The sequence below is a fragment of the Canis aureus genome, chromosome 13 (genome assembly GCF_053574225.1).
Source record: "Canis aureus isolate CA01 chromosome 13, VMU_Caureus_v.1.0, whole genome shotgun sequence".
Lineage (NCBI taxonomy): Eukaryota > Metazoa > Chordata > Mammalia > Carnivora > Canidae > Canis > Canis aureus.
The window spans coordinates 57268571-57294439 of record NC_135623.1 but is presented as its reverse complement, the minus strand read 5'-3'; the positions used below and the strand labels follow the sequence as shown (position 1 = coordinate 57294439).

At 37.6% G+C, this 25869-nt stretch overlaps 1 protein-coding gene across 8 annotated transcripts in view; it reads right to left on the bottom strand.

Annotated features, from left to right (window-relative positions):
• ARFIP1 (ARF interacting protein 1) overlaps positions 1 to 25869 on the bottom strand; it is a 131415-nt gene that overhangs the window by 102960 nt on the left and 2586 nt on the right. For 2 of the 8 annotated variants that reach the window (XM_077846403.1, XM_077846402.1), the window contains exon 2: positions 13846 to 13925. The exons of 4 other annotated variants lie outside the window; for them this stretch is intronic. In XM_077846403.1, coding sequence (XP_077702529.1) covers positions 13846 to 13923 — 78 coding nt within the window. In that variant the 5' untranslated portion in view covers positions 13924 to 13925. Of the gene's footprint in view, positions 1 to 11469; positions 11498 to 13676; positions 13699 to 13845; positions 13926 to 25869 lie in introns of those variants that run through there. 2 more of the 8 variants (XM_077846401.1, XM_077846409.1) reach the window with 2 other exon arrangements.

Sequence of the window (25869 nt, the reverse complement as noted above, 5' to 3'; positions counted from 1 at the left end):
ATAGCCCTTAGCATATTAGTCATAGTTGTCAAATTCCCAGTCTGATAATTCCCACATCCTTGCCATATCTAGTTGTGATGCTTGCTGTTTCTTCGTTGCATTTTTTGCCTTTTGGTAGGTCTTATAATTTTTTCTTGATAATCAGGATGTAAAAGGAACTGCCCTTTTTTTTTTTTTTTTTTTTTAAGGAACTGCTCTTAATAGGTCTTTAGCAATATGGTGGTAGAGTATGGGAGAAGGGAAGCAGCATTATATACCACCATGGTTAGGTCGTAGTCTTTTAGTGAGCCCGTGCCTCCAGACTGTGAACTTCACAAGTGTTGCTCAGTTTTTCTTTCGCTTAGGTGGGACAAGATAGCTAAAGTGTGCTAGATTTGGTTATTTCCCTTCCTGAGGTCAGTTAGGAGCTGATTATACCCAAGCAGGTTAGGTTCTGGTTTCTCCTGAGGGTAGGCCTTGTTAAGAAGAAGAGTGGTGGGGCTCAGTCCATTAAGTGTCTGACTCTTGGTTTTGGCTCAGTCATGATCTCAGGGTCTTGAGATCAAGCCCTGTGTTCAGCTTCCCACTCAGTGGAAGTCGGCTTCCTCCTTCTCTCTTTCCCTCTTCCCCTTCCCTGCCCCCTCCTTGCATGCATACTTTCTCTCTCAAATAAATGAATGAATGAAAAGCACCTGGGTGGCTAGTCAGTTAAATGTCTATATTCGGCTCAGGTCATGATCCTAGGGTCCTGGGATTGAGCACTGCATTGGGCTCCCTGCTCAGCAGGGAACCTGCTTCTCCCTCCTCCATTTCCCCTGCTTGTGCACACGCTCATGCTCTCTCTCTCTCCCTCTCTCAAATAAATAAAATCTTTAAAAAGAAGAACAATGTGGTCGGTCTGGTATATTTCAAAATGGTTCCATATCTCTCCCTACTGGAAGCATGAGGGGATTTTTCTCCAATATTTACCATGGTAACCTGGTCCAGGTCTTGGAGGTAAAATTCACAATTTGTTGGGCAAATTGTCTCTTATGACTGGGTCACCCTGGAATTTTTATCTCTCTCTGTTCTCCACAGTGAGCTTTCTATAATTTGTTGGTTACAATTCAGGTTTTCCTACCCCAGCACTAGTTCCCAGGATGATTTCTACTAGTGAGATTTTGCTGTGGTAAGTCATGACTCTATATTCACCTGCCTTCAGTTTTGAAGGCATCATTTTGCCCTGTGTCCTTGCTGTTTTGCTTCCCTGATGTAATCTGAAATTCCCCCTCCCTCCAAATACCTGGAGGACAGGGAGAGCTGAAGAAAGCAGCAGGCCACTAGAGGTTGGTAGGTGGAAGTTTTAATAAGCAAAGGGAACTTCCCTACGAGGCTTGTCCTGAGCGGCAGCAAGATGAATAGATTCCCATGCCCATCTGCCAAATCTTAAAAGTTTATGAAGAGGCCTTAAATATGTATACCATGCAGGTGTTTTCAACACCATATCACTATTTCAAGGATATGTTCTTGGAGCAGCCTCTGGGAGCTCGAAAGTCAAGCAGAACCCACATTCCAAGGATGGAGAAAGGGGGTAGGGAGCCTCTGAATGCCCAGGTCCAGCTTATGGGTCAGCGGCTGTCATTATGTCTTTTCAGTGACCTCCAGCAATCTTCCTCACTCTTAAAAATTCAAGCAGTGTTGGGATGCCTGGGTGGCTCAGCGGTTGAGCATCTGCCTTCAGCTCAGGGTGTGATCCCAGGATCCGGGATCGAGTCCCACATCAGGCTCCCTGTGGGGAGTCTGCTTCTCTTTGCCTATGTCCCCACTTCTCTCTCTGTGTGTCTCTCATGAATAAATAAATAAAATCTTTAAAAAAAAAAAGTAAATACACATTTGACCATATGACTCAGCCATTCTATACCTAACCATTCACCACAGATATTAAAACAAATGTCCAGAAAAGACTTTTATAAGCATCTTCATGGTGGCTTTTATTCATAAGAGCCCCAACTAGGAAAAAATGCCCACTAACAGGTTAATGGATTAAAAAAGACAGATTAATGGATAAACTGTGGAATGTACACATAATGTAATATCCCTCAGCAACAGAAAGAAATGAGTTCCTGATGTATGCAGTAACAATCTCAAAACATTATGCTGAGCCAAAAAAGCCCAACACAAAAGAATACATAGTAAATAAACTCTAGCACATTTATATATGTGACTCTAGCACATACAAAACCATGTATATAGAACTCTAGCACATACAAAACCTATTAAGACAGATCAGCTGTTTCCTTGAGAAACAGAGAGAGGGTGGGCAGGGGTGGGGGTAAGGATTGACTGCAAAGGGACACAGACACTTTAGGATGACGGAAACAATCTGTATCTTGATTATCATTATGGTTTCCCAAGTTTATACATTTGTCAAAACTCATATTTAAAACAGGTGCATTTTATCATATGAAGATTTTATCTCAATAAACTGTTGATTTTCTTTTTTAAGAAAGGGGAAAATTCCATTCTGTCCTCTCTAATGTTAGAGGATCCATTTCTCCTGTTAGCCCCAAATCCACCCAGAAAGCCCAAGATGGTAGGGGGAGGCTTATGGCCTGATTATAGTACCTATCTATAAAGAAGGACTGACTTGCAGCTCTACAACCTAATAGCAAATAAAGTTTGTCATTTTCCAAAAACATATGTCTCCATGACAAAAATATATTAGACTAATAACCTCTCACTATAAAAATCACTGCAGAGTCCTGTCACTTACAGACTTAAATTCCCTGTTTAAGCCAGTCTGAAAATCATATGCACTTGCCTTCTAAAAGAATATCTAAAAAAAGTCAGAGCATTAAAAAAAAAAAAATCCCCGTTTCCCATATCCAGTGTCCTTTCTCTTAATTAAAAAAAAAAAAAAAAAAAAAAAAAAAATCAGCAGTAGAGGCAAAAACTGGTTTGCCAAATCAGATTTTAGTCAAATATGATATATATCTCATTCTTTTGGCTGCCCAGCCACAGTCCCCTCCAATAGTGGGGAAAGCCTCCACATGGTAAGGCTGGGGAAAGTGCCTGTGTCTTATTATATAAAAGCTCAAAATGCCAGATAATTAAGTAAATATCTGGAGCCAGATTACTTGGGTTCAATCCCTGACTTATAAGAAGAACTATATGAGTTACTACTATTTGTTCTCCAAGCTCTGGGGAAACTGCCATATGATCTGAGTTCTGTCAAATAAAAGGCACTTGCCCCAGACCTGGAATCAGAAACCAGGGATAAGAAGGAAAGAGGGACGACGGGATCTCACTCTAGAGCAGCCATAACTTGCAGCAAGATCAAATTCTGGGTCAGCAGTGGCCACACAGCACTAGTGGTGGCACCTAGGCACCACAGACAGGGGTACTGGCAGTGCTGGCTGCTTCATGTGGTGCTAGGCAATGCAGCATGGTACCCTCACTGAAACAGTGCTGAACCATGATTTTGGGCATAGTTCTAGGTATAAAGCCTGGATTCTAGTTTTCTAATCTTTCTGACAATTCCGTAAGCTACCTTATATCCTCCTAGTAAATGTCTTTTCCATGTAAGTGAGATGGAGTTGGTTTCATTGCCTGCAACCTAAGACCCTGACATAAGAGCTATAAGAAGTGAATAAATGGAAAACTGTCTTATGAATGTTTCTGAGTATCAAGGGAAAACTATGAAATGGCCTAGAAACTTTTCAGAATGTTAGAATGCTATGAAACTTGTTTGACAGCTTCATGGTTCCCAAATCTAATACGACAATAACTGAAAACGTGATCTTTATCAACTGCTTTCTACATGCAAGGCACTGTGTTAAGCATGTCATATTAATTATTTCATTTAACCCTCACAGGTGTCCTGTGAGGTAGATGGGATTTTCCCAATTTTACAGATGAGGAAACTGAGAACTACGAAGGTTAAAGAATTTAAATAATTTAGATAGTGTATCCTTCCAAATGTATTAAGACCTAACATTTAATGAGTACTTACCATGTATCAGGCACTATTCTGTTTTTCTTTTTCAAAGATTTTATTTATTAAATAAATAAATAAATTCATGAGAGAGCGAAAGAGAGAGAGAGAGAGGCAGAGACACAGGCAGAGGGAGAAGCAGGCTCCACGTAAGGAGCCTGATGTGGGACTCAATCCCAGGTCTCCAGGATCACGCCTTGGGCTGAAGGTGGCACTAAACCACTGGGTCACCGGGGCTGACCTATTTTTCATATATTAATTTATTTAGTTCCTTTTTTTTTTAATTTTTAAAAATTTTTTAAAAATTTATTTAGTTCTAATTGTTCTGTGTACATTGTCTCATTTAACCCACAACTCTCTAACGTACGTACCATTATTATTCCTGTTTTACAGGTAAGAAAACAGACTATGAAATTTGCTTAATGACATGCAGCTAGCAAGTAATAAACTAGGATTCAAATCTGGCAGTCTGGCTTCAGAGACCCCATTTTTAACCTCTACATTATACTGCTTTTCCAAAGGTGACTGAAATATATCACTGGGCCATACCAACCAATATATGTGCATTCAGATATTTGAGTCAAATTTTGCTTTCTTAATGTTGACAACTTATTGTTGTTTCTTCTATTTCCACATCATTGTGCACATTTAAATAGTAGTATTGTCTTTATCTGACTCTCATTTCCAACAACTGAGAATGAAGCATCAGCCTCCCATTATACCACTCTGTTAACCCCAGAGTGCTAGAGACAGCTGTATCCCAGAACTTTCTACTCCCCAACGTGGGCAAATGCAGAATTAAGCTAGGACATGTGTGACTCAGGAGCTTCAGGATACTAAGTCTGTTATTGCAAATGGCATCAACTGCCAGAAAATATGTGTTATCAATGAGCCTGATGATTATGTTATCAATGGTTCTCATCCAGGGCTGATCTTGCACACCCCCTCCCCCAAACATTTATCAATGTCTGAAGACATTTCTGGTTCTTATGGTGGGCATAGTGTGTTATTGGCATCCTGAAAGGACAGGACAGGGATGTTACCAGACATCCTACAATACACAGTATAATGCCCCACAACAAAAAAAAAAAAACATCTAGCCAAATATGTCACAGTGGCAAGGTTGAAAGACTGTATAAATAGCTTGATGCTATAACCTGCTTCTTACACTAGTGGATCCCATGAGTCTTTATACTTATTGACTTTAATGTCATAGAGATAACCCATTCCAAAGCACGAGACCAACTGCATTGTGGGGGGAGTAATTCTGCCCCCATGCACTCCTCTGGCAAGCTACTTAACACTGTCCATTACCCCAGCAAAGTTTTTCAACATAACAAGAGCTATAACATGGCTCATAAGTCTGGCCCCTACCTATTCCTCCAGCTGCTTCTCATACCATTCTCTCCTCTCTCTCCAACTTGGCCAATTAGGCAACCAAATATCTATTAACTTCACCTTCACTTTCAGGATGTACAGTAACTCTCCTCCTTGTCTATTCAACTCCTAGTCTATAGCCTTTTCTGTAGTTACTGAAGACCTAGGCTAAAAGAAAAAAGCTCCTGGGGAGCCTGGGTGGCCCTGCTCATGATCCTGGGGTGCTGGGATCCAGCCCTGTGCTGGGCTCCCTGCTCAATAGGGAGCATGCTCCTCCCTCTGCCCTTCCCTCAACTCATGCTCTTTCTCTCAAATAAATAAAATCTTAAAAAAAAAAAAAAAAAAAAAAAGCAAGTAAGCAAGCTCCTGCAATTTTTTTCTGGCACAACTAATGCTTTCAAATTCTAATTCAAAATATACTTTGCGGGATCCCTGAGTGGCGCAGCGGTTTGGCGCCTGCCTTTGGCCCAGGGCGCGATCCTGGAGACCCGGGATCGAATCCCACCTCGGGCTCCCGGTGCATGGAGCCTGCTTCTCCCTCTGCCTGTGTCTCTGCCTCATTCTCTCTCTCTCTCTCTGTGACTATCACAAATAAATAAAAATTAAAAAAAAAAATTCAAAATATACTTTGCCATTAACCTTTAAAAAGACTTTACATATGACAATCAGCATTTATAGGCGAACATCTCATGGAAAATAAAAGATACAACATTAACAAAAATTCACCCAGACCAAAAATCTATCTTAATAATGAGAGAGAAGGCATATTGGAAATACATTTCTCGCTGTTATAAATGTATTACATTATAACGGTAAAACCTAATTTCCACAATGCTTAGAAACAAGGTAGAAATTTTCTAGAAGAGATGTAAAAGAATTTGTCACAACCTTAGACTTCTGCAACTATACAAGGCACTGTATCTCCTAAAACACACACATTTAAACATTGTTCTTTACTACAGTTTACCATTGAGCAAGCAAAAATAAAGTGCTATAACAATAAACTTGAAGTTTTTCCAATTCTTTCCTAAATCTACCATTTAATAAAAGTTATTTGAAAATTCATTGAAAAGTACTGCAAAGGGCACCTGGGTGGCTCAGTCAGTTAAGTGTCTGCCTTCGGCTCAGGTCATGATTTGAGGGTTCTGGCATTAAATCTCGTATCGGGGGGATCCCTGGGTGGCTCAGCGGTTTAGCGCCTGCCTTTGGCCCAGGGCACGATCCTGGAGTCCCGGGATCGAGTCCCACGTCGGGTTCCCGGCATGGAGCCTGCTTCTCCCTCCTCCTGTGTCTCTGCCTCTCTCTCTCTCTCTCTCTCTGTATATCATAAATAAATAAATAAATCTTTAAAAAAAAAAAAATCTAGCATCGGGCTCCCCACTCAGTGAGTTTGCTTCTCTCTTTCTCCCTTTATACCTCCCCCCACTCATGCACTTTTTATCTCCTTAGCTCTCCCTCTCTTAAGTAAATAAAATCTTAAAAAACAAAAACAAAAACAAAAAACAACCAAACTGTGAAATATACAGCTCAGCTCACTGGCTGCATATACTCAGCAGGTATATTGTTCTTTCATGTAGCTACATTTTCTGCTAATTTAAAGGACTAAATTGTTAATTTCAGGCAATCTGAGACTAAAGAGCAATAAAGAAAGTACAGAGTGTCAAAAAAGAAGAGAAAGTAGCCAAAAATATTTAACTCTAATTGTTCTAGTTATGGTTTCAAACAATGAAGGTCACAGTGTTTAGTGGACTATGCATGTTAACAGAGACCATACTTTGTTCCAATACCAAAAAGCACAAATGCCTTCTGTGTCAGATGAAATTATTTACATTTTTGTTTGCCTACAAAAAGAGAAAGCAATTATATTAAACTCATAATTCAGTCTTTGAAATTTCCTTCTGCATTAGTAAAAATAAAACCTTTAAAAGATGCTTACTGTATTATTATAAAGTGTTTGCATGATGCAAAAGTGTTAGGTGAATAAACCTCCTCCATGAAGTCTCAGGAGAACTAAGCAACATATCAGGAAACATGGATTTAAGGACCAGCTTTGCCCTTTTTATAAGTTTATAAAAGTCACCTTATTTTCCTAAGTTTCAAATTTTTTTTTTTTTAATTTATGATAGGCACACAGTGAGAGAGAGAGAGGCAGAGACACAGGCAGAGGGAGAAGCAGGCTCCATGCACCGGGAGCCCGACGTGGGATTCGATCCCGGGTCTCCAGGATCGCGCCCTGGGCCAAAGGCAGGCACCAAACCACTGCGCCACCCAGGGATCCCTTTTCCTAAGTTTCAATTTCCTTTTTATAAAATCAGATTATTAACCTATATATCATAAAAATCAAATACGAAATTGCTTGGAAAACTGAAAATACCATATTGCATAAAGACGTCATAATTATAGCACACTGGTTTCAGCTCAGCTCCAACAGGACAAATATTGGAGTAGGTCCATCAACACTAATACCAGCACAGCTACCCTTGCTGACTTTTTCACTATGGGTATCCTCACTACACTTTTCTAAAACAGACGAATATCAGGAGAGTTGAAACTGTATCCAAATGTTATTGTTTGTAGCTTTGTTCTTTTTTATTTTATTCTATCTATCTTGGCAACTTCGTGGTTTTAAAAGGAAGATGACTCTCAAAACTTATTATAAAGAGATGGCTAAAACAAATGTGGTAAAATATAGATCATTATTGAATCTGGATGATGAGTATATGGGAATTCATTTCTTAGTTAACCTTTATTTTATGTTTCAAGTTTCCCTTAAAAGTGGCTTAATATATTAAATTGGGTGTATTTACACCTATTCTGTCTTATATTTTCAACCAGGTGCTACCTGAACACTGCATTTCTAATCTTCCCCCAACTTTCTCATCCTGTTAATCTCATTTCTATATCAAGCCAATCTCATCTGCCAGCTACCACTACAACCACATTTCCTTCCACTCTTTCCTCACTGACACTCAGCTGTAGCCACAGAGCCCTCACCACTGTTCCTCAAACACACCAATCTTATTTTTGCCCTTGTTTCTTCTTTCTGGAAAGTTCATACTCCCAGATTTTCACGTGACTCTCCCTCATCTCATTCAGGTTTTTGCTAAAACATCATCTAAGAAGGGCCTTCCTTGATCAACCAATGCAAATCAGCAGTTTTCATTACTCCTCAGCCTCTTATCCTGCTTTTTTTTTTATTTTTTTTTATTTTTTTTCTTATTTTTTTTTCTTATCCTGCTTTATAGCAGTAAAGATTGCATTATATTATAAAATTACTTATGCATTTTTTTTTTTTTAAGATTTTGAGACCGAGAGTGAGAGAGAGCAGGGGGGAGGGGCAGAGGGAGAGAGAGAGAAGACGACTCCCTGCTGAGCAGGGAGCCCCAACATGGAGATCATAACTGAGCTGAAGGCAGACGTTTAACCAACTGAGCCACCCAGGCACCCCTTTTATATATATGTTTAACATCTCTGTCTTCCTCCCCAATGTTTACAACATAAAAGTTAATTCCTCTGGACACTCAAAATCCTTCCATGACTTGGACTATCTTCTTTCCACCAATTAATTATGCTTCTTCAGGTACCCTATTAAATAAAAAATTATTCACACTTTCTCATACACATCTCTCAATTTCCTTTCTCTATGCCTTTGCTCCATCAGTGACCATCATCACTCATATGCTCAAATTCTACTCACACTCTAAGACTCAGTTTAAAATGCCACCTACACTGATATTCCTGGCTGACACTCCTCCGAACTGCCACAATTTTTATTTGTACCACTCTAAAAACATTATTACTCTACATTTTATTTATTTTAAAATTTCCTCTATTGGGGTACCTGGGTGGCTCAGTGGTTGAGCATCTGCCTTTGGCTCAGGTGGTGATCCCGGGTTCCTCATCAGGCTCCCTCTGCTATGTCTCTGCATTTCTGTGTCTCTCATGAATAAATAAATAAAATCTTTTTTAAAAAAATAAAATTTCCTCTATTAATCAACCTATATCTCAAATGCAGGGTCTGCATTCTTTTAGAAGATCATAAAATAATAAAGTGAATATTTGTATATATTTTTTGGATATTAGGAATTTATATTAGTATTAGTGTTACTATATTGAAGGACAGACAGAAAAGAATAATTCAGGCAATAATCCTAGAACATGCTAATAAATACCTAACACATCTACTTTTCTTTCTTTCTCTTTTTGTTGTTAAAAATATACCTTATTTGCTTTTTTCCCCAATATCCTTGCTTCTACTTTTAAATAATTTTTCCTACTTTTTCTTTCTTTCTTTCTTTTTTTTAAAGATTTTATTTTTTCATGAGACACGGAGAGAGAGAGAGAGAGAGAGAGAGAGAGGCAGAGGCAGAGACACAGGCAGAGGGAGAAGCAGGCTCCATGCAGGGAGCCTGACGTGGAACTCCATCCCAGGACTCTAGGATCACACCCTGAGCCGAAGGCAGATGCTTTTAACCACTGAGCCACCCAAGTGTCCCAGTATTCTCATACCTTTTAATTTTAGCCATCCTGATGGAAGCATAATGGTATCTCATTGTGGTTTCCATATGTGTTTCTCTAATGACTAATGACGTTGAGCATATTTTCATATTCTTACTGACCATTTGAATATTATCCTTTATTAAAGAAGCCCTTTTTCTAGAGGCCTACATGAGACATAGGCAGAAGGAAAAGCAGGCTCCATGCAGGGAGCCCAATGGGGGACTTGATCCCGGGTCTCCAGAATCATGCTCTGGGCCGAAGGTAGATGCTCAACCGCTGAGCCAGGTGGCCCTCCTACTTAGTTTCTTTTTTTTTTTTTAATTTTTTTTAATTTTTTTAAAATTTATTTATGATAGTCACACACAGAGAGAGAGAGAGAGGCAGAGACATAGGCAGAGGGAGAAGCAGGCTCCATGCACCGGGAGCCCGACGTGGGATTCGATCCCGGGTCTCCAGGATCGCGCCCTGGGCCAAAGGCAGGCGCTAAACCGCTGCGCCACCCAGGGATCCCAGTTTCTTAAATTCATTTATATCTTCCACTTTTATCTGGGTTCAAATCACAGCTCTGTTTTTCATTAGCTATATTAGCCTTTTCAGGTCTTTGTTGCCTACTCTGTAAAATGAGGGAGAATATCTCAAATGCAAACAGGGTTATTATACTAATAAATGAGATAATATATAGGTAAAACCCAGTGCAGTGTCTAGCACCTAATAGACTATCTGTGAATGGTGCCTATTAACCTATTATTTCTTCTACAGATACAGAATCAGCAGTTTAAACAAATTTCAAGGTATAAAGTTTGAATATTAAAAACACAAAGAAAAAAATTCATCTTCATTTGCTCTAATTAAGACTGGACTAGAGTACAAAGCAAGCCACGCTCATATTTTCTTTTTTTTTAATTTAAAAAGAAAAAAACCTGATGTCATTAAAAAAAAAAAAAAAACACCACATAAAAGAAGAAAGCATTTTTGTGGACATTGATGAGATGGATATTTTAACAGAAACATCATTTGGTTAAGAGTTAGAAAACTACCCTAGGTACTACAATAAACTAGCTGAGTAATCATGAGCAAGGCAATTCACCTCAAGAGAACCTAAACAAACTCTTCTTGTTCAGGGTTAACAGTGTTTTTGGCTTGGAGTTTTTGCTTTGTTTTTTCTTTGCTTGTTTTTAAAGATTTTATTTATTTGAGAGCATGCATGTGCACACCCGTAAGGGGGGGAGAGCTCTGCAGAGGAGGGAGGGAGAAAGAATCTGAAGCAGGTTCCATATTTAGTGGGAAGCCCAACGAGGGGCTCCATCCCAGAACAGTGAGATCATGACCTAAGCCAAAACCAAGAGTCAGACACAAAACTGATTGAGCCACCCAGGTGCTCCTTGCTGTTGTTTTTGCTTTTAAAGAAATCAAAACTATCACCCATGTCCTCATATTCTATTCCTAAGAAACCAATAACCATATATCCTTTATATTAAGTAGAGTGAGAATTAATTCATTCACCAAACTGGCCACCAGTGATGCACCAAGCTCAAAGATTAGTCTGAATTACTGAAAAGTCTGATACATGGAACACTTAAGAAGTTAACGGCCATAATACAGAGATGTATTCAAGAAAAATTCTTGTAAGCAAATCTCACCTCCCCAAAAATGTTTTCATCATGAATTCTGAAAAAGAACAGATTTAAATTAGAATACCAATGAACTGAGAATTCTAAAGATTTATTTATTTATTTATTTAAGAGAGAGTGTGCAGGGGGGAGGGGCAGAGGGAGAAAGAGTCCTAAGTGGACTCTATGCTTAGCATGGAGCCTGATGCAGGGCTTGATCTCACAACCCCAAGATCACAATCTGAGATAAAACCAAGGCTGGATGCTTAACTGACTATGCCACCTAGGCACACCATAAATGGGAAATTTTAGTCACAAAATATCCCTAAATCTTACTTTGGTTAACTATAAACTCACACAGTACTTTTAAATTTGCACATAAATTCAGACTATAGCTATGCAGCTGTTTTTTTTTTTTTTTTTTTTTTTTGACAAATTACAATATTTCCTGTGAACACTGCACACTGGGTATGGCTAAAAATGCAGGGAATGCTTAACATGTATTTTAATGTTAATATACATAGAAATTTTCACAATGATTACTTGGCAGTGGTTTCCTTGAAAATCATCACCACTCAGGTTTAACTCTCTATTAAGCAAGAACTTTCTTGTTTAGGGGGGAATCCCTGGGTGGCTCAGCGGTTTAGTGCCTGCCTTTGGCCCAGGGCGTGATCCTGGAGTCCCAGGATTGAGTCCCACGTCGGGCTCCCTGCATGGAGCCTGCTTCTCCCTCTGCCTATGTCTCTGCCTCTCTGTGTGTCTCCTGAGAATAAAGAAATAAAATCTTAAAAAAAAAAAAAAAGAAAGAAATTTCTTGTTTAGCATCTATGTGACATTCACATAGCCAGAACTCACAGTGCTAAACCACAAACACGATACTTTCATTTATTATGAATCTTATAATTGCCTTGGCTGCTGATCCTTCCTGTAGCACACATGCATCAAACTTCCTCTGATCATCTTTCAACAGTACAGATTCAGAAATCTGATCATAAAAAAACAAACCCATGAGTAAAGATAAATACAATACACATAATTCCCTGCTTCTCTGAACAACTATAATTAAAACAGTGCTTTGACAAATAGCAAATAATCAAAATATTTTAAATCACAAAGAATCCTGACTCCTCTACAGGTAATACATATTTTGTCAACCAGAACTCACCTTTGACTTTTGGACTAAAATTAAATTATCTAGCTCTAAATCCCACATTAAAGCTTTCACACAGATTCACAGGGTCTTGGCTTAGTCGAAGAAATACTGCGCCTGGCTGGCACTGTGCATATATATTGACGGCAACCTGGTTCAGAAACACTGCAGCAGGAGTCAGAAGACCCCACGTGGTGTTCCAGCCTTGCCAATTCCTCTAAGTCAGTCACTATCTCTAAAAGTTAAGCATGTTCAACAAATAATGGGGAAAATAACAGTTGCTGAATGATACCAAATTGTTCTAAGGTTCAAAGTGGAACAATATGAAAGTGCTACTCTGTAAATTATTAAGCACTATAAAAATGAGAGGTTTTACTAGTATTGGGTATTCAAAAACATCTGATAACTTGAATTTATTTATTTATTTTAATTTATTTTAAATTAAACACACAAAGAGAGGCAGAGACATAGGCAGAAGTAGGCTGCAGCAGGGAGCCTGATGGGGAACTCAATCGCAGGACCCTGGGATCATGACCTGAGCCAAAAGCAGATGCTCAACCACTGAGCCATCCAGGTGCCTCTGAAAACTTGAATTTCATAGAAAATTAATTTTTTCATATCTTACTCTTTAATGAACTAGGGGTTCATAGAACCATCAAAGAAGTGGTTAGAACCACTGGCAGAACTTCGGGGGAAAAAAAAAAAGAAAAAGAAGGAAGAAGGAAAGGAAAGGAAGGAAGGGAGGAAGGGAGGGAGGAAATGAGGGCGGAAGGGAAGAAGGAAGGAAAAAACAAATCTCTACATGGTCCAGTGCCTATCACTGCAGCTTCAGATTTAGTGAGTCAAAAGCAAAGTCCAGAACTCAGGTTTTTTTTTTTAAACTCTACACTTGGATTCTGATGCATACCTAAATGCAGTATATAGGGAGTGACAAGCTCAAATATGAACCTATTACTGTACTATTTCAACAGAAACCTCATTTCATGTTTAAATTAAAAGCTATAGCTTGACCCCAACTTTTACATCCATCTTTATGTGACAAATGTATTTTAGAATTGCAGATGCCCAAAGGCAAAGAGTAACTTACTTCCCATTATGAAGAAATCTCTCTTCTCACTGCTTTCCTGTGTCTATGTGTATAAAAGAATTTACTCAGAATGGCACATGTTTAGATCAACTGAGTCAGTTTGGCAGTCTAAAACTTTGATTGAAGTGGGCTGATTTCATAGAAATACATAGAAATACCACCCAATCACCTCAGAATTAGACTTGACTTCTTCTGTGCCTGGTTTAGATGCACCAAGAGTTGTAGTATCATTGCTGCAGTCAGACATACCTAAAAGTAAAATGTGTTAAGCACACATTAAATAATTTAGTTAAAAAAGTTATATAATCTCACCAATATTCTTACAAATATTCTGTAACATACTAATCTATTTGCAGTCAGAATGTGCTTTGCAAAGTGATCTACAATCACATGAGTATCTACTAATTATAACAGGTAACAATCCAAAAAAAGTATTTACGCAGAATGTAAAAATACAGACCTCAATTGACTAAGAAATAATTCTGTAAAATCATTTTAGATATGAAATAGCATTAAAAGATCAAAGGGTCAACTTGATTTGACAGATCAAACTCATATCCAAAGATATCTGAAGCGAAAATATTATTCATGGCCTACATAAACACAAAGTTTTAGACCAGAACTCAGACCTCTTCTACTTCCCTGGCCAGTGCTCCTTCGAAACTTTGATATGACTGTTCATTCTCTAAGTGAAACACTATACCAAGATTTTATTAAATAAAATTTTAATTAGAAAAAAAAGTTTAATGAGCTATTTTTGCTTCTAACTTATTCAACACCATTTAGAGAATACCAACTATATATGAAGAACTCTGCTAGGCACTAAGGAGAAAGAAGAATAAAACCTAATTCACATTCTATGAGTACTCTGAATCTAGTCAGGGAGACATAATTACAAGACACCATGTTCGGTACTATAATGCAAAGAAACACATTTTTGCTTTTGAAATACACTGCAGAGAACAATTTTACAATTCATCACAACTTCATCTCATCACATGGGTATTTTATCATCTACATCACCACAGGAAGAAAGGTGAATACCATATAATAAGATATTTTAAGAGAGAGAGAAAGAGACCATATTCATATAACTTTTATTACAGAATAGTGTTATAATTGTTCTCCTTTATTATTGTTGTTAACTCTTAATGAGCCTAATTTATAAATTAAACTTTATCATAGGTATGTACATGTAGGAAAAAACATAGTATATATAGGGTTTGGTACTATCCAGTTTCAGGCATCCACTGGTGGTTTTGGAATGTACTCCCCACAGATAAAGGGAGACTACTATAAAGAACCCTTAAAGAAAAAAATATAAAAACCAGATTGAGAGCAGAAAAAAGTCATGAACAGAAAATTCACATACACACAAAAAAATATTAAAATTGCCCTCCAAAATATAAAAATGTTCAAATTCATACATAATTAGACAAAGTGCAAGTTAAAACAAACAACACCAAGATACCATTTCTCACCTATAAGACTGGCAAAAAAAAATATTATATTTAAAATATAACAAAAACATTGTTAGTGCGGAAGTAAGGTAAAACAGACACTATCATATATTGCTGATAGGAATACATATTGGTACAAACATCCTGGAGGGAATTTTGGTGATGCCTAAGAATATCATATATGGATTTATTGTTGGACCCAGTAATCTCATTTCTAGGAATGTACCCTGCAAATATACCTCCATCAATACAAAAATACATAAACATTATTCTTCATAAATGTAAAATGTTGGAAACATCCTAAATGCCTGTACATAGGAAAATGATCAAATAAACTATGGTACATCCAAAGAGTGGAGTACTATGCAACTGTAAACAAAAATTAGGAAGATCTCTACGATATGCAGTGATTTTCAGGACGTTTTGTTAAGTGAAAAAAGTAAAATCCAAAAATACTTCATATAACTCTTGTTCTTAGTTCATGTAATAACAAAGGGATATATTAAAGTACACGTTTCTGCTCATTAGAACAAAAGAAATACAAGGATAGACCAAACACTAAGGAGATAGGTTTCCTACAGGGATTAAGTAGGAAAGGAGTGAAATAAAGTAGGAAATGGAAATAAGTACCAGGGATAAGGAGGGAATGACACTTCTCTGAATACATATTTGCAAATAATTCTCATTCTTAGGACCATAGTAATAATTTCACATACCCATCATTAAAAAAATAATTAAAACCAAACAGGATTTGAAGGGAACTCAAAATAGTATAAACACACCAACCAAATGAACCTAACAGTAGTATAAATGAATAACTATGGGAAGGGAAGATGTAAGGGGTAAAGAGAAAGGGAGGAGCCAGGGAAGGAGGAAAGAGTATCTTGACTCGATACCTTTCGGCTAAAGGCAAAAACAATCATATTTAAATGCCGTTAATCTAGTGAGTAATCTGGTTTCTCACAAGACTATGGGTTAATAATTCTGATATTATGTGTATACTAGAACTGAACAAATAAGGAGTGTCTGGGTGACTTAGTCGGTTCAGCATCTGACTCTTGATTTTGGCTCAGGTTGTGATCTTGGGGTTGTGAGATTGAGCCTCATGTTGGGCTCTTTGCTGGGCAAGGGGCCTGCTTGAGACTCAGGATTCTCTTTCCCCACCAATCTCTCTTTCTCTCTCTTCCCCTTAAAAAAAAAAATTGAACAAATAAGTAAAAAGAACATAGATACTGAGAGCTAGGTTTCTCACTGTTGGAGAAAAGTTATAAACAAAGAGAGAAATGCTAAAATGAACCTTGTGGTGTTGGACTGGAATTGGAATTATAAGTATAAACTCATGGTTTTTAATGTATGTATGTGTGTGTTAGCATGCATGTATGTTTGTGTAGTGTGTGCTATAGGTTTCCAGGCTTTAATCAATAAGAAGGCCTAGAGAGACTGATACCCAGCAACAATGAGTATACCTGGTGCTTGGATCTTGGTCTCTAAACACCATTCTCCAATAAAGGAACCCCAGTTCTTTGGGAGAAGTGGTTGATTCTAAGGCTGGGGCAGGGAAAATACAAGATGAGCCTGAAGCTACTTCTGGTGTCAGAAAGTAAGAAGTTAAAAAAACAAAATAAAACAAAACATGAGAGTCTATCAAAAGAACACAGGAGCCAACCTGAAGGAGTCCCTAATGGCCAATTCTGGAATAAACTGAGCAACAAAATAAATAATATTACTGAACCTGAAGGAGTCCCTAATGGCCCATTCTGGAATAAACTGAGCAACAAAATAAATAATATTACTGGATTTAGATCCATAGATTAAAACAAAGGAGCCCATACTGATATAAATAAATAGCCAAATAAATAAGTAAACAAGGATAAAGAGACAATACTTCATACAAGAGAATTTCAATTAATAAACAGAAAAGAGGGAAACCGAATCACTATATGGCAAATATCACAGTAATAAATGTTGCAGACAAGATCCACTGATAGATGCAAAGATTAGAGGGCAAAAGTTTGAGGAGAAACAAGATTTACTTAATTTCCAAGTATCACTCACAAGGTACTTATGAACTGAAAAGGGAAAGATAATAAAATGAAGGAACTTACAGTTCATAGTGAAGAAACTCAACAGATCTAACTTAACCAAGTAATCACAAAACATCATAATTCCCTTGAAACACTGCTCTGAGAAGGACACTACTTTGTTTTTCTGATATACTTGCCAAAAATGCATAAGCTCAGTCCTATCATGAGAAAATATTGGACTAACACAAACATGTATGTTCCACAAAATAATCCATACTCTTTAAAAATGTCATGTTTCCTAGGTAGGATCCTGGAACAGAAAAAAGGGCAGTAGAAAATTTGGTTAAAGTCTAATAAGGTCTGTAGTTTAGTTAGTAATATTACAACGTTAGTTACCTATTCTTGATAATTATAGTCATGTAAAATGCTAGCATTCAGGAAAGTGAGATGAAGAATATAAAGAAACTATACTATTTTTGCAAGTCTAAAATGAGATCAAAATTAAAGTTTTTTAAAAACAGGAAGAAATTCTGAATAAAGGCAGAAGAATTGCCCTCAGATAAAAGGAGGAAATCACTTCCACTGAGGGAAGAATGAGAGGAGGAAAGAACCCCTGGAGATAGTAGAGCGGAATGGAAAACAGAAGAAAGTTAAGGCAATTCACTTTTGCTGTCTTCTACTTTCTTAAGAAATAGGAGTTATTATCTGCTCCCTTGTGTTTATCAGCAGCACCAAATAGGAAAATATATCATTATCATTCAGCTCAAGAAAAGGCCAAATAACCCCAGGCATATAGGGGGAACAGGAAATCAAATTTCTGAGAATTACAAAGATAGGTACTAAATCTGTGTTTTAATCATATTCTTGAAATGCTCTGACCTTCTTCACATTTTTTTTCGAAGTTTGTTCGCAACTTTCATAACTAATATACACAGGAACAAAAAGATTTAAAAAGTTAATGACTTGTAACTTGTACTTTTTAAGTAGTATTTTTTTTTATGGATGTATTTATTCATGAGAGACACGGAGAGGCAGAGACATAGGCAGAGGGAGAAGCAGGCTCCCCGTGGGACTCGAGCCCAATGTGGGACACGATCCCAGGACCTCAAGATCATGACCTGAACCAAAGGCAGACGCTCAACCACTGAGCCACCTAGGTGCCCAGTAGCGTGTTTTTTGATCTTTACATAAATTCAGTTATCTTTAAAAACTGTTTTCAAAAAAGGGGCCCTGGGTGATTTGGTCGTTTAAGCATCTGCCTTCCACTCCGGTCATGATCCTAGGGTCCCGGGATGGAGCCCTGTGTCTTCAGGCTCCCTGCTCAGTGGGGAACCTCTATCTCCCCCTTTCTCTGCCCCCCCTTGCACCCTTTCTCTCTCTCAAATGAATAAATAAAATAAAATAAAACTTTTCGAAACAGAATGATAAATCACTATTACAAAACTATCATTAATGCTCAGGTCTCATATGCCAACTTGTACTGCAGGCCAAAAATGCCTCAAGTCATCTCTGGGGCTCTACTTCTATAAATCAGCCAGAGGTATTCATTAACTAATGAGTATAAGAACAAATGACCTATAAAGTTAATTATTAATTAGTATTTGTAAAAAGTGCATAAATAATATCACCTAAAGTTTATAATTCATCCAACTGTTTGGGGTGGTTTTTTATTTTATTATTAAAATCACATTTTAATTTCCATAAACTAATAAAATCACATTTTAATTTCCATAAACTGAATAAACTAGATCTATGTAGAGGGAAATTACATAAGAACTTTAACTGGAATTTAATTAGGGAGAATTCTATACCCTACAATACTTAAATGCATTTAGATTCTTCCTAGGAACCAAGAAAGAGAAGCCAGAAGGTACTGTACTAGATTTGTCAGGATACTGGAAGTAGAAACAAAAGATTTTGTGGATACCAGAAAAGAAACACTGCATTTAGTTTTCATGATGCCAATGAGTGAAAGACTAGAAGTCTAACACTAAAGGATAAACACATCAGTCTAGATAATTAAAAAACAGAAAGCTTTGACAAAATATAGTTAATTCTCAATTACATGTAATAATGGGAAACAATTTAAAAATCAATATTCAGGGGTTTCTGGCTGGCTTATTTGGAAGAGCATGCAACTGTTCATTGGGGTCATGAGTTCAAGCCCCATCCTGGGTGTAAAGATTACTAAAAAAAATTAATAAACTTAAAAAAAATCAATATTCAACTATTCCCATCTCTACCATCATTACTAATTTTTAATCAAGTAATAAAATTAAAAGTCTTATTTTCCCCGTTCAGATTGTGTTACAGAGAAACTAATGAGAAGTAAAATGGTAGAATTCTCAAAACTAAATTAATCTCTGAAAAGAAAACTGGGTGTAAATAAAATCTCAATTATTTAATGTATTGCAGCCTCATTCTTCATAGATGACTAGTTGAGTTCCAGAATATTAGCAGTAAGGCCAACCAAGAACCAAAAGAATTGGAGTACTTTAATTCTGTTCCTAAATTCCAAAACTATATAAAATAAGCCCCTCAATGTTCACAGGTAATATTTTTCAGTGGAAAAAAGTTCAGAGTAAATAATCTAAGAATATAGCTTAAACATAGATACAGATTGTTACATATAAAATATTTATAAATATATGCATTACATGAGTTGGTGTATATTTTTTAGAAGCAAGGGCAACAAGAATGAGCACACACAGTTCCCAGACATTGATTTCTTATACCATTCTCCAATAAAGGGAACCAGCACTCCTTGGAAAAATGGCTGATTCTAGGGCTGGGGCAGGAAATACAGATGAGCCTGGAACATCTTATAGTGCCAGAAAGTAAAAGATGTGCTAAAATAGAAACAAAAACAAAAACAAACCCCACCAACAACAAACCAAACAAAACAACAAAATCCTAACAATGATGCGGATATGTCAAAGGAATATAAAAACCAACTGAAAGAGCTCCCAATGGCCAAAGCTGAAGCAATCTGTGGGGGGAAAAAAAAAAAGTTGTACTGGATTATAAGTCAAAGTGTAAAGTAAATATCCAGGAGTCAATATTTATATAAACAAATTAGGGACATCTGGGTGGCTCAGCAGTTTAGCGCCCGCCTTTGGCCCGGGGCGTGATCCTGGAGCCCCAGGAAAGAGTCCCATGTCAGGCTCCCTGCATGGACCCTGCTTCTCCCTCTGCCTGGGTCTCTGCCTCTTTCTCTCTGTGCCTCTCATGAATAAATAAATATTTTTTAAAAAAATAAACAAATGATTGACTCAGTTAATAAATGAAGAAGATGAATTTCCCTTGCAGAAGAATTCCAAAAAATTCACACATAAACTCCACTATTAAGGAGATAGAGAATACAACTACTTATTAACCATGTACTTCATATAATAGTGCCTTTCTTCTAGAAAGTACAATATGCAAAAGTGGGGGGAGGAGTAACTTTATAGAGGACAAACCTGATAAACCCTATCTCAAGCTAGGTGACCAAGGTTAACAGCAACAGTGGTAAGGCACTCTGAGTATTCACTCTTTATGGATGATGAACATGTCCCTTTACCTCTGTGGGTTTTCCTCCCCAAAACACATTACCCAGTCTAATCCTAAGAACAGCATCAGATAAATCCCAATTAAGGGAAAGTTTACAAAGTACCCGACCAGTAATTCTCAAAACTATCAACCTGAATCAAAATCAAAGTCTGAGAACCAGTCAAAACCAAGATGGCACATGACACTAAATCTAATTTGGTATCCAAGAACAGAAAAAGTTCATTAGGAGAAAACTGATGGAATTTGAACACAGATTAGTACGTATGAATACTAGAGTTCAAGAGTTGTGACAAATGTACCATACTAATGCGTATGTTAATAATAGGAGAAACTGGCAGGGGATATACAGGAATCTCTGCACTATCTGCAATAATTCTTTTTTTTTTTTAAGATTTTATTTATTTATTCATAGGGACACAGAGAGGGAGGGAGAGAGGCAGAGACCCAGGCAGAGGGAGAAGTAGGCTCCATGCAGGGAGCCTGACGTGGGACTCAATCCCGGGTCTCTGGAATCACGCCCTGGACTGAAGGCGATGCTAAAGCTCTGAGCCACCAGGGCTGCCCTCCAATAATTCTAAAAATCTAAAACTATTCTAAAATAATTCTATAAATCTAAAACTGTTATAATATAATCTAAGAGTCCTGTACTATATTTTATATTATATAAGTTATCATATATGATGTTTTCATGCACTTACAGAACAGTATAACTATCAATTTAACTATTTTAACTACTATATTTATAAATATTCATATTCAAAATCCTGTATTATAAAACTTCATGAATTGACATCTACTTCGAAATTCAATCAATATTTAGGTATTAGGGGCAGCCCCGGTAGCTTAGCGGTTTAGCGCCGCCTTCAGTCTGGGGCCAGATCCTGGAGACCAGGGATCCAGTCCTACGTCAGGCTCCCTGCATGGAGCCTGCTTCTCCCTCTCCTGTGTCTCTGCCTCTCTCCCGCCCTCTCTCTGTCTCATGAATAAATAAATAAAATCTTAAAAAAAAAAAAAATTAGGTATCAGGTACTAAGGCTAGGTCATAGGGATTTAAGATGAGCCAAAAAAGAAAATAAGATTTGGCCCCTATCTTCATGGAGTTTGAAGGCAATGGAAGAGAAAGAGAATCATATAGTCACACACAAAATGTAAATTGTAACTGTGGTAAATGTATGACCTGGGAGGTTAGAGTATCTAATCTGAGAGGTTATACAGTATTCCCTCAGGAAACAAAACTTCTGCTGAAGTGTGAAGTATAAGTAGGAGCTAACAAAAAGTGAAATATAAAGAAGTGATCCAGACACGGAGAAAAAAAGCATGTGCAAAGGTTCTGTAAAGGCAAAGAGCAAGACAAGTACAAAGGACTAAAAAGGTGGCCAGCATAGTTGTAGTGGAGAGGTAAGCAGAACACAGTAAAAGATGAGGCTGGAGGATGAGGATGAGTTAACATTGTTAAGGGGTTTTATTTTTACCTGAGAAGCAACAGGAGGCCATTGAAAGATTGGGGAGGAGGAGAGAAGAGTGAGAATCAGATGTGTGTTTCAAAATAAACCAGCCTTCAGGATGGTTAATGGATTAGAGAGGGGCCAGAATAGAAGTGGGCAGACAAGAATGGGCAATTGTAGAAATTTAAGCAAGATGATGGTAACAAACTAAAGTGGTGGTAGTGGAAATGGGAAGAAGTAAACAGATTCAAAAGATATTAGGAAAGTAAGATTAATAAAACTTGTTGACAGACTGGATGTAATCAGGAGAGGGAGTTATTAAGAACGATCTAGTTTCTGGATTTTACAACTGGAAAGATAATGGAGACACTCAATGAAATAAGGAACAAAGAAAGAGGATGAACTTTGGGGGGGGCATGAAGGGGAAATCAATTTAGTTTTAGACATGTTGTATTTAAGATACTTTTAATACACTCAAGAGAGGGCACCAACTAGAAAGCAAGATATACAGGTCTAGAGCTCAGAGGAGATAGAAAACACACCCTCAGAAAAGCTGTCATCTTTATCCTAGAAAAGCAGCTAACTCTAATCCCCAAGTATCCTCGAAAAACATTAGACTTTGACCATCTGGATTTAGTTAAAACAAAAAGCCATGAGAGAATATGGCAGTAATGTTTTCCATCAGCTAAAACAAAAAATGTTAGGCACCATGGGGAATACAGAGATTTTTTAAATCTTGGTTCAATAGTACAGCAATTATGTCACTAATTATATAATATTTTAAAGTTTTAGCAGGGCTGACCAATGTTGGGAATGTTTTATACCTGTGCTATCCAGTGAAGTAGCCACTTAGCCACACGTGGCTGCTGAGCACCTGAAATGTGACTGAGGGACTGAATTTTTAATCCTATTGTAACTAACTTAAATAGCCACATGTGGCCAGTGGCTATGGTATCAGAACTGGTTTAGAGCTTCCTCATCTATTCCATCTAATCCCCAGCAGTTACCCTGTGAATTAACTGACAGTGGGTATGGATGATAGAGGGATTAGAGCACTAGGAACTTTCATTCCGTCTGCTTATGATATTATTTGAATTTTAATTTCAAGAATATGTAGTACTTGTGTAATTAAAATATTTTATTTTAAAAGTCATTAATATGCCATATAAATTAGGAAATACAGAACAAATAAAAATAATTTGTAAATCTACCTTTAAGAAACAATCTATAATTAATGCTTAGTCAGATATGAAGAAGACTATATTTTTTTAATTTTTATTTATTTATGATAGTCACAGAGAGAGAGAGAGAGAGGCAGGCAGAGACACAGGCAGAGGGAGAAGCAGGCTCCATGCACCAGGAGCCCGATGTGGGGCCCAATAAAAAAACACCAACGGCCCAATAAAAAACTGAGTCTTATTACTTCACTCTTCTATCCCACCTGCATCTCCAAACACCTTGGAAATCCTTCTTTTTGTGGGAGGGGGGGAATCCTTTTAAAAAGACAGCCACTGGGCAGCCCAGGTGGCTCAGCAGTTTAGCGCCGCCTTCAGCCCAGGGTGTGATCCTGGAGACCGGGGATAGAGTCCCACATCAGGCTCCCTGCGTTCTCCCTCTGCCTGTGTCTCTGCCCCCCTCCCCCATGTCTCTCATGAATAAATAAATAAAATCTATAAAAAATAAAATAAAATAAAATACAAAGACAGCCACCATGTCTACAACTTAAGCTCAAAACTGCCAAAAATAGACACTTAATAGTCCACTTGCCTACTTCCCCTTACCACTATCACTATCACCTTTTGCCACCAATGTCACACACTTTAACTGGAACCCAATCTCTACCCTACAATGTCAGAAATCATTTATCACTATAGTGAAAAGAGTACAAGCTCTGGAGTAGAGCAACTTTGGCTGTGAGTCTGTGATTCTCCTCCTTTTATAGCTTGGGTGACTACTACTATACCTGTTTCTTTATTTGGTTTCTATACCTGTTTCTTTATTTGTTAATAGGAAATAAGAATATCTAATATATAGCATCTATAAAGCACAATGCCTGGCCAGAACAGCACTTAATAAATGACGACTATCATGGACTTCTCTGTACCTATCACTATCCTAGATGCCCTGAAGGTAGCACTCAAACTCAACCGATAGGGTCTTGGTCATCCTGGAGATTACATGCCACTGACTTAACCCCCAGGGACTCTTTCCACCTGGGATTTGAATTCCTGATCCATCCCTTATTAGGTACATGACCTTATACAAATCACTATCTAAAAATCTTAATTTCTTCATTTCTAACATGGTAATATTTTTTTCACCACCTACTTGATATAGCTGGAGTAAAACTAAAATGAAATGTGCTTTGTAAATTATTATACACTAAATAAACAGAAGGTATTAACATATTCCTCTTCTCTAAGGCAAAGGTTTCCCACCAGTGTGCCAAGAGTGAATTATATATGTGCTGAAATACTGACTCCTCCCTCAGCCTTCAGGGAGCCAGGGAGAGCCAGGCTATACTCTGGCATACAAGTATATAATTTTCTATGTGTGCCATGATGCAGAAAAGTCTGGAAACCTTGCCTAAAATACTATCTCATCCTAGCAGAAACTGGAGTTGGCCAACTGACCCTCTCTCTGGATATTTAGGCCTTATTACCAACTCCTCTGTTCTTATGATCCTGCTTCAAAAACAGTGCATCAGAGCTCCCTAAAAGAAGGGAAGCCTAAACATTACGGAGCTGTTAGTCCAATGCTATCACAGACATACAAAACAACAACAACAAAAGAACAAAAACACACACACACACACACAAAAAAACACTTTTAGATGAGAATATAGCAAAGATACTGCCATATTTTCACAAAAGATTTGAGCTATTTCCAGCAACAGCTGCCTATAACCACCCTAAGACAAAGGTTTAAAAATTATGAAGAGGAGAATAAGAGAAGGAAGAAAAAAGCGAAAAGGAATAAAAGAGAAAAAGAAAACATAATGCTTTTGTAGACAATAGCTGAGAATCTGCAAGAGCTGTTCAGTGGCTTCCATGGCTGCCTGAAGCTAGTAGACCAAACATAACAAGATTACTTTCAGATTCTTTTGTTTTATAGTCTTTTTTCATACATCCTAGAACTAATGCTGGTGCGTATCTGACTTTCAGACTGTCATGGTCCCTAAGTCATCATCTTTCATATTATGTGCAACTGCTCTTTCCAGTCTGTACATATACTGTTAGTTTTTTCATCCATAGCCATATTATCTTAAATTCCCTATTGAGGGGTGCCAGGTGGGGGGGTGCAGCCAGTTAAGCATCTGACTGTTTGGTTTCCACTTAGGTCATGATCTCAGGGTCGTGAAATGGAGCCCTGAGTCAGATTCCACACCCATTGTGGAGTCTTCTTAGGATCCTCCCTCCCTCTCCCTCTATCCCTCCCTCTTGTTTTCTCTCTCAAAATAAATAAATGAATCTTAAAAAAAAAAAAAAAAATTCCCTGTTGAATTTATTCCTTCCTTCATCCTGAATTCCTTACTCCATCCCAAATTTATCATTCTTGGATGTATTTATACCTCCAGACTCCTACAAAGTCAAGTTTATTACTTAAAACCTTTTTCTCACTTTCCACTTCTCATGTCATAATACACCCACACACTCTACATACACACAGACTTTATATCCATCCCCATGGGAAAACTCTACCAAATAAACAC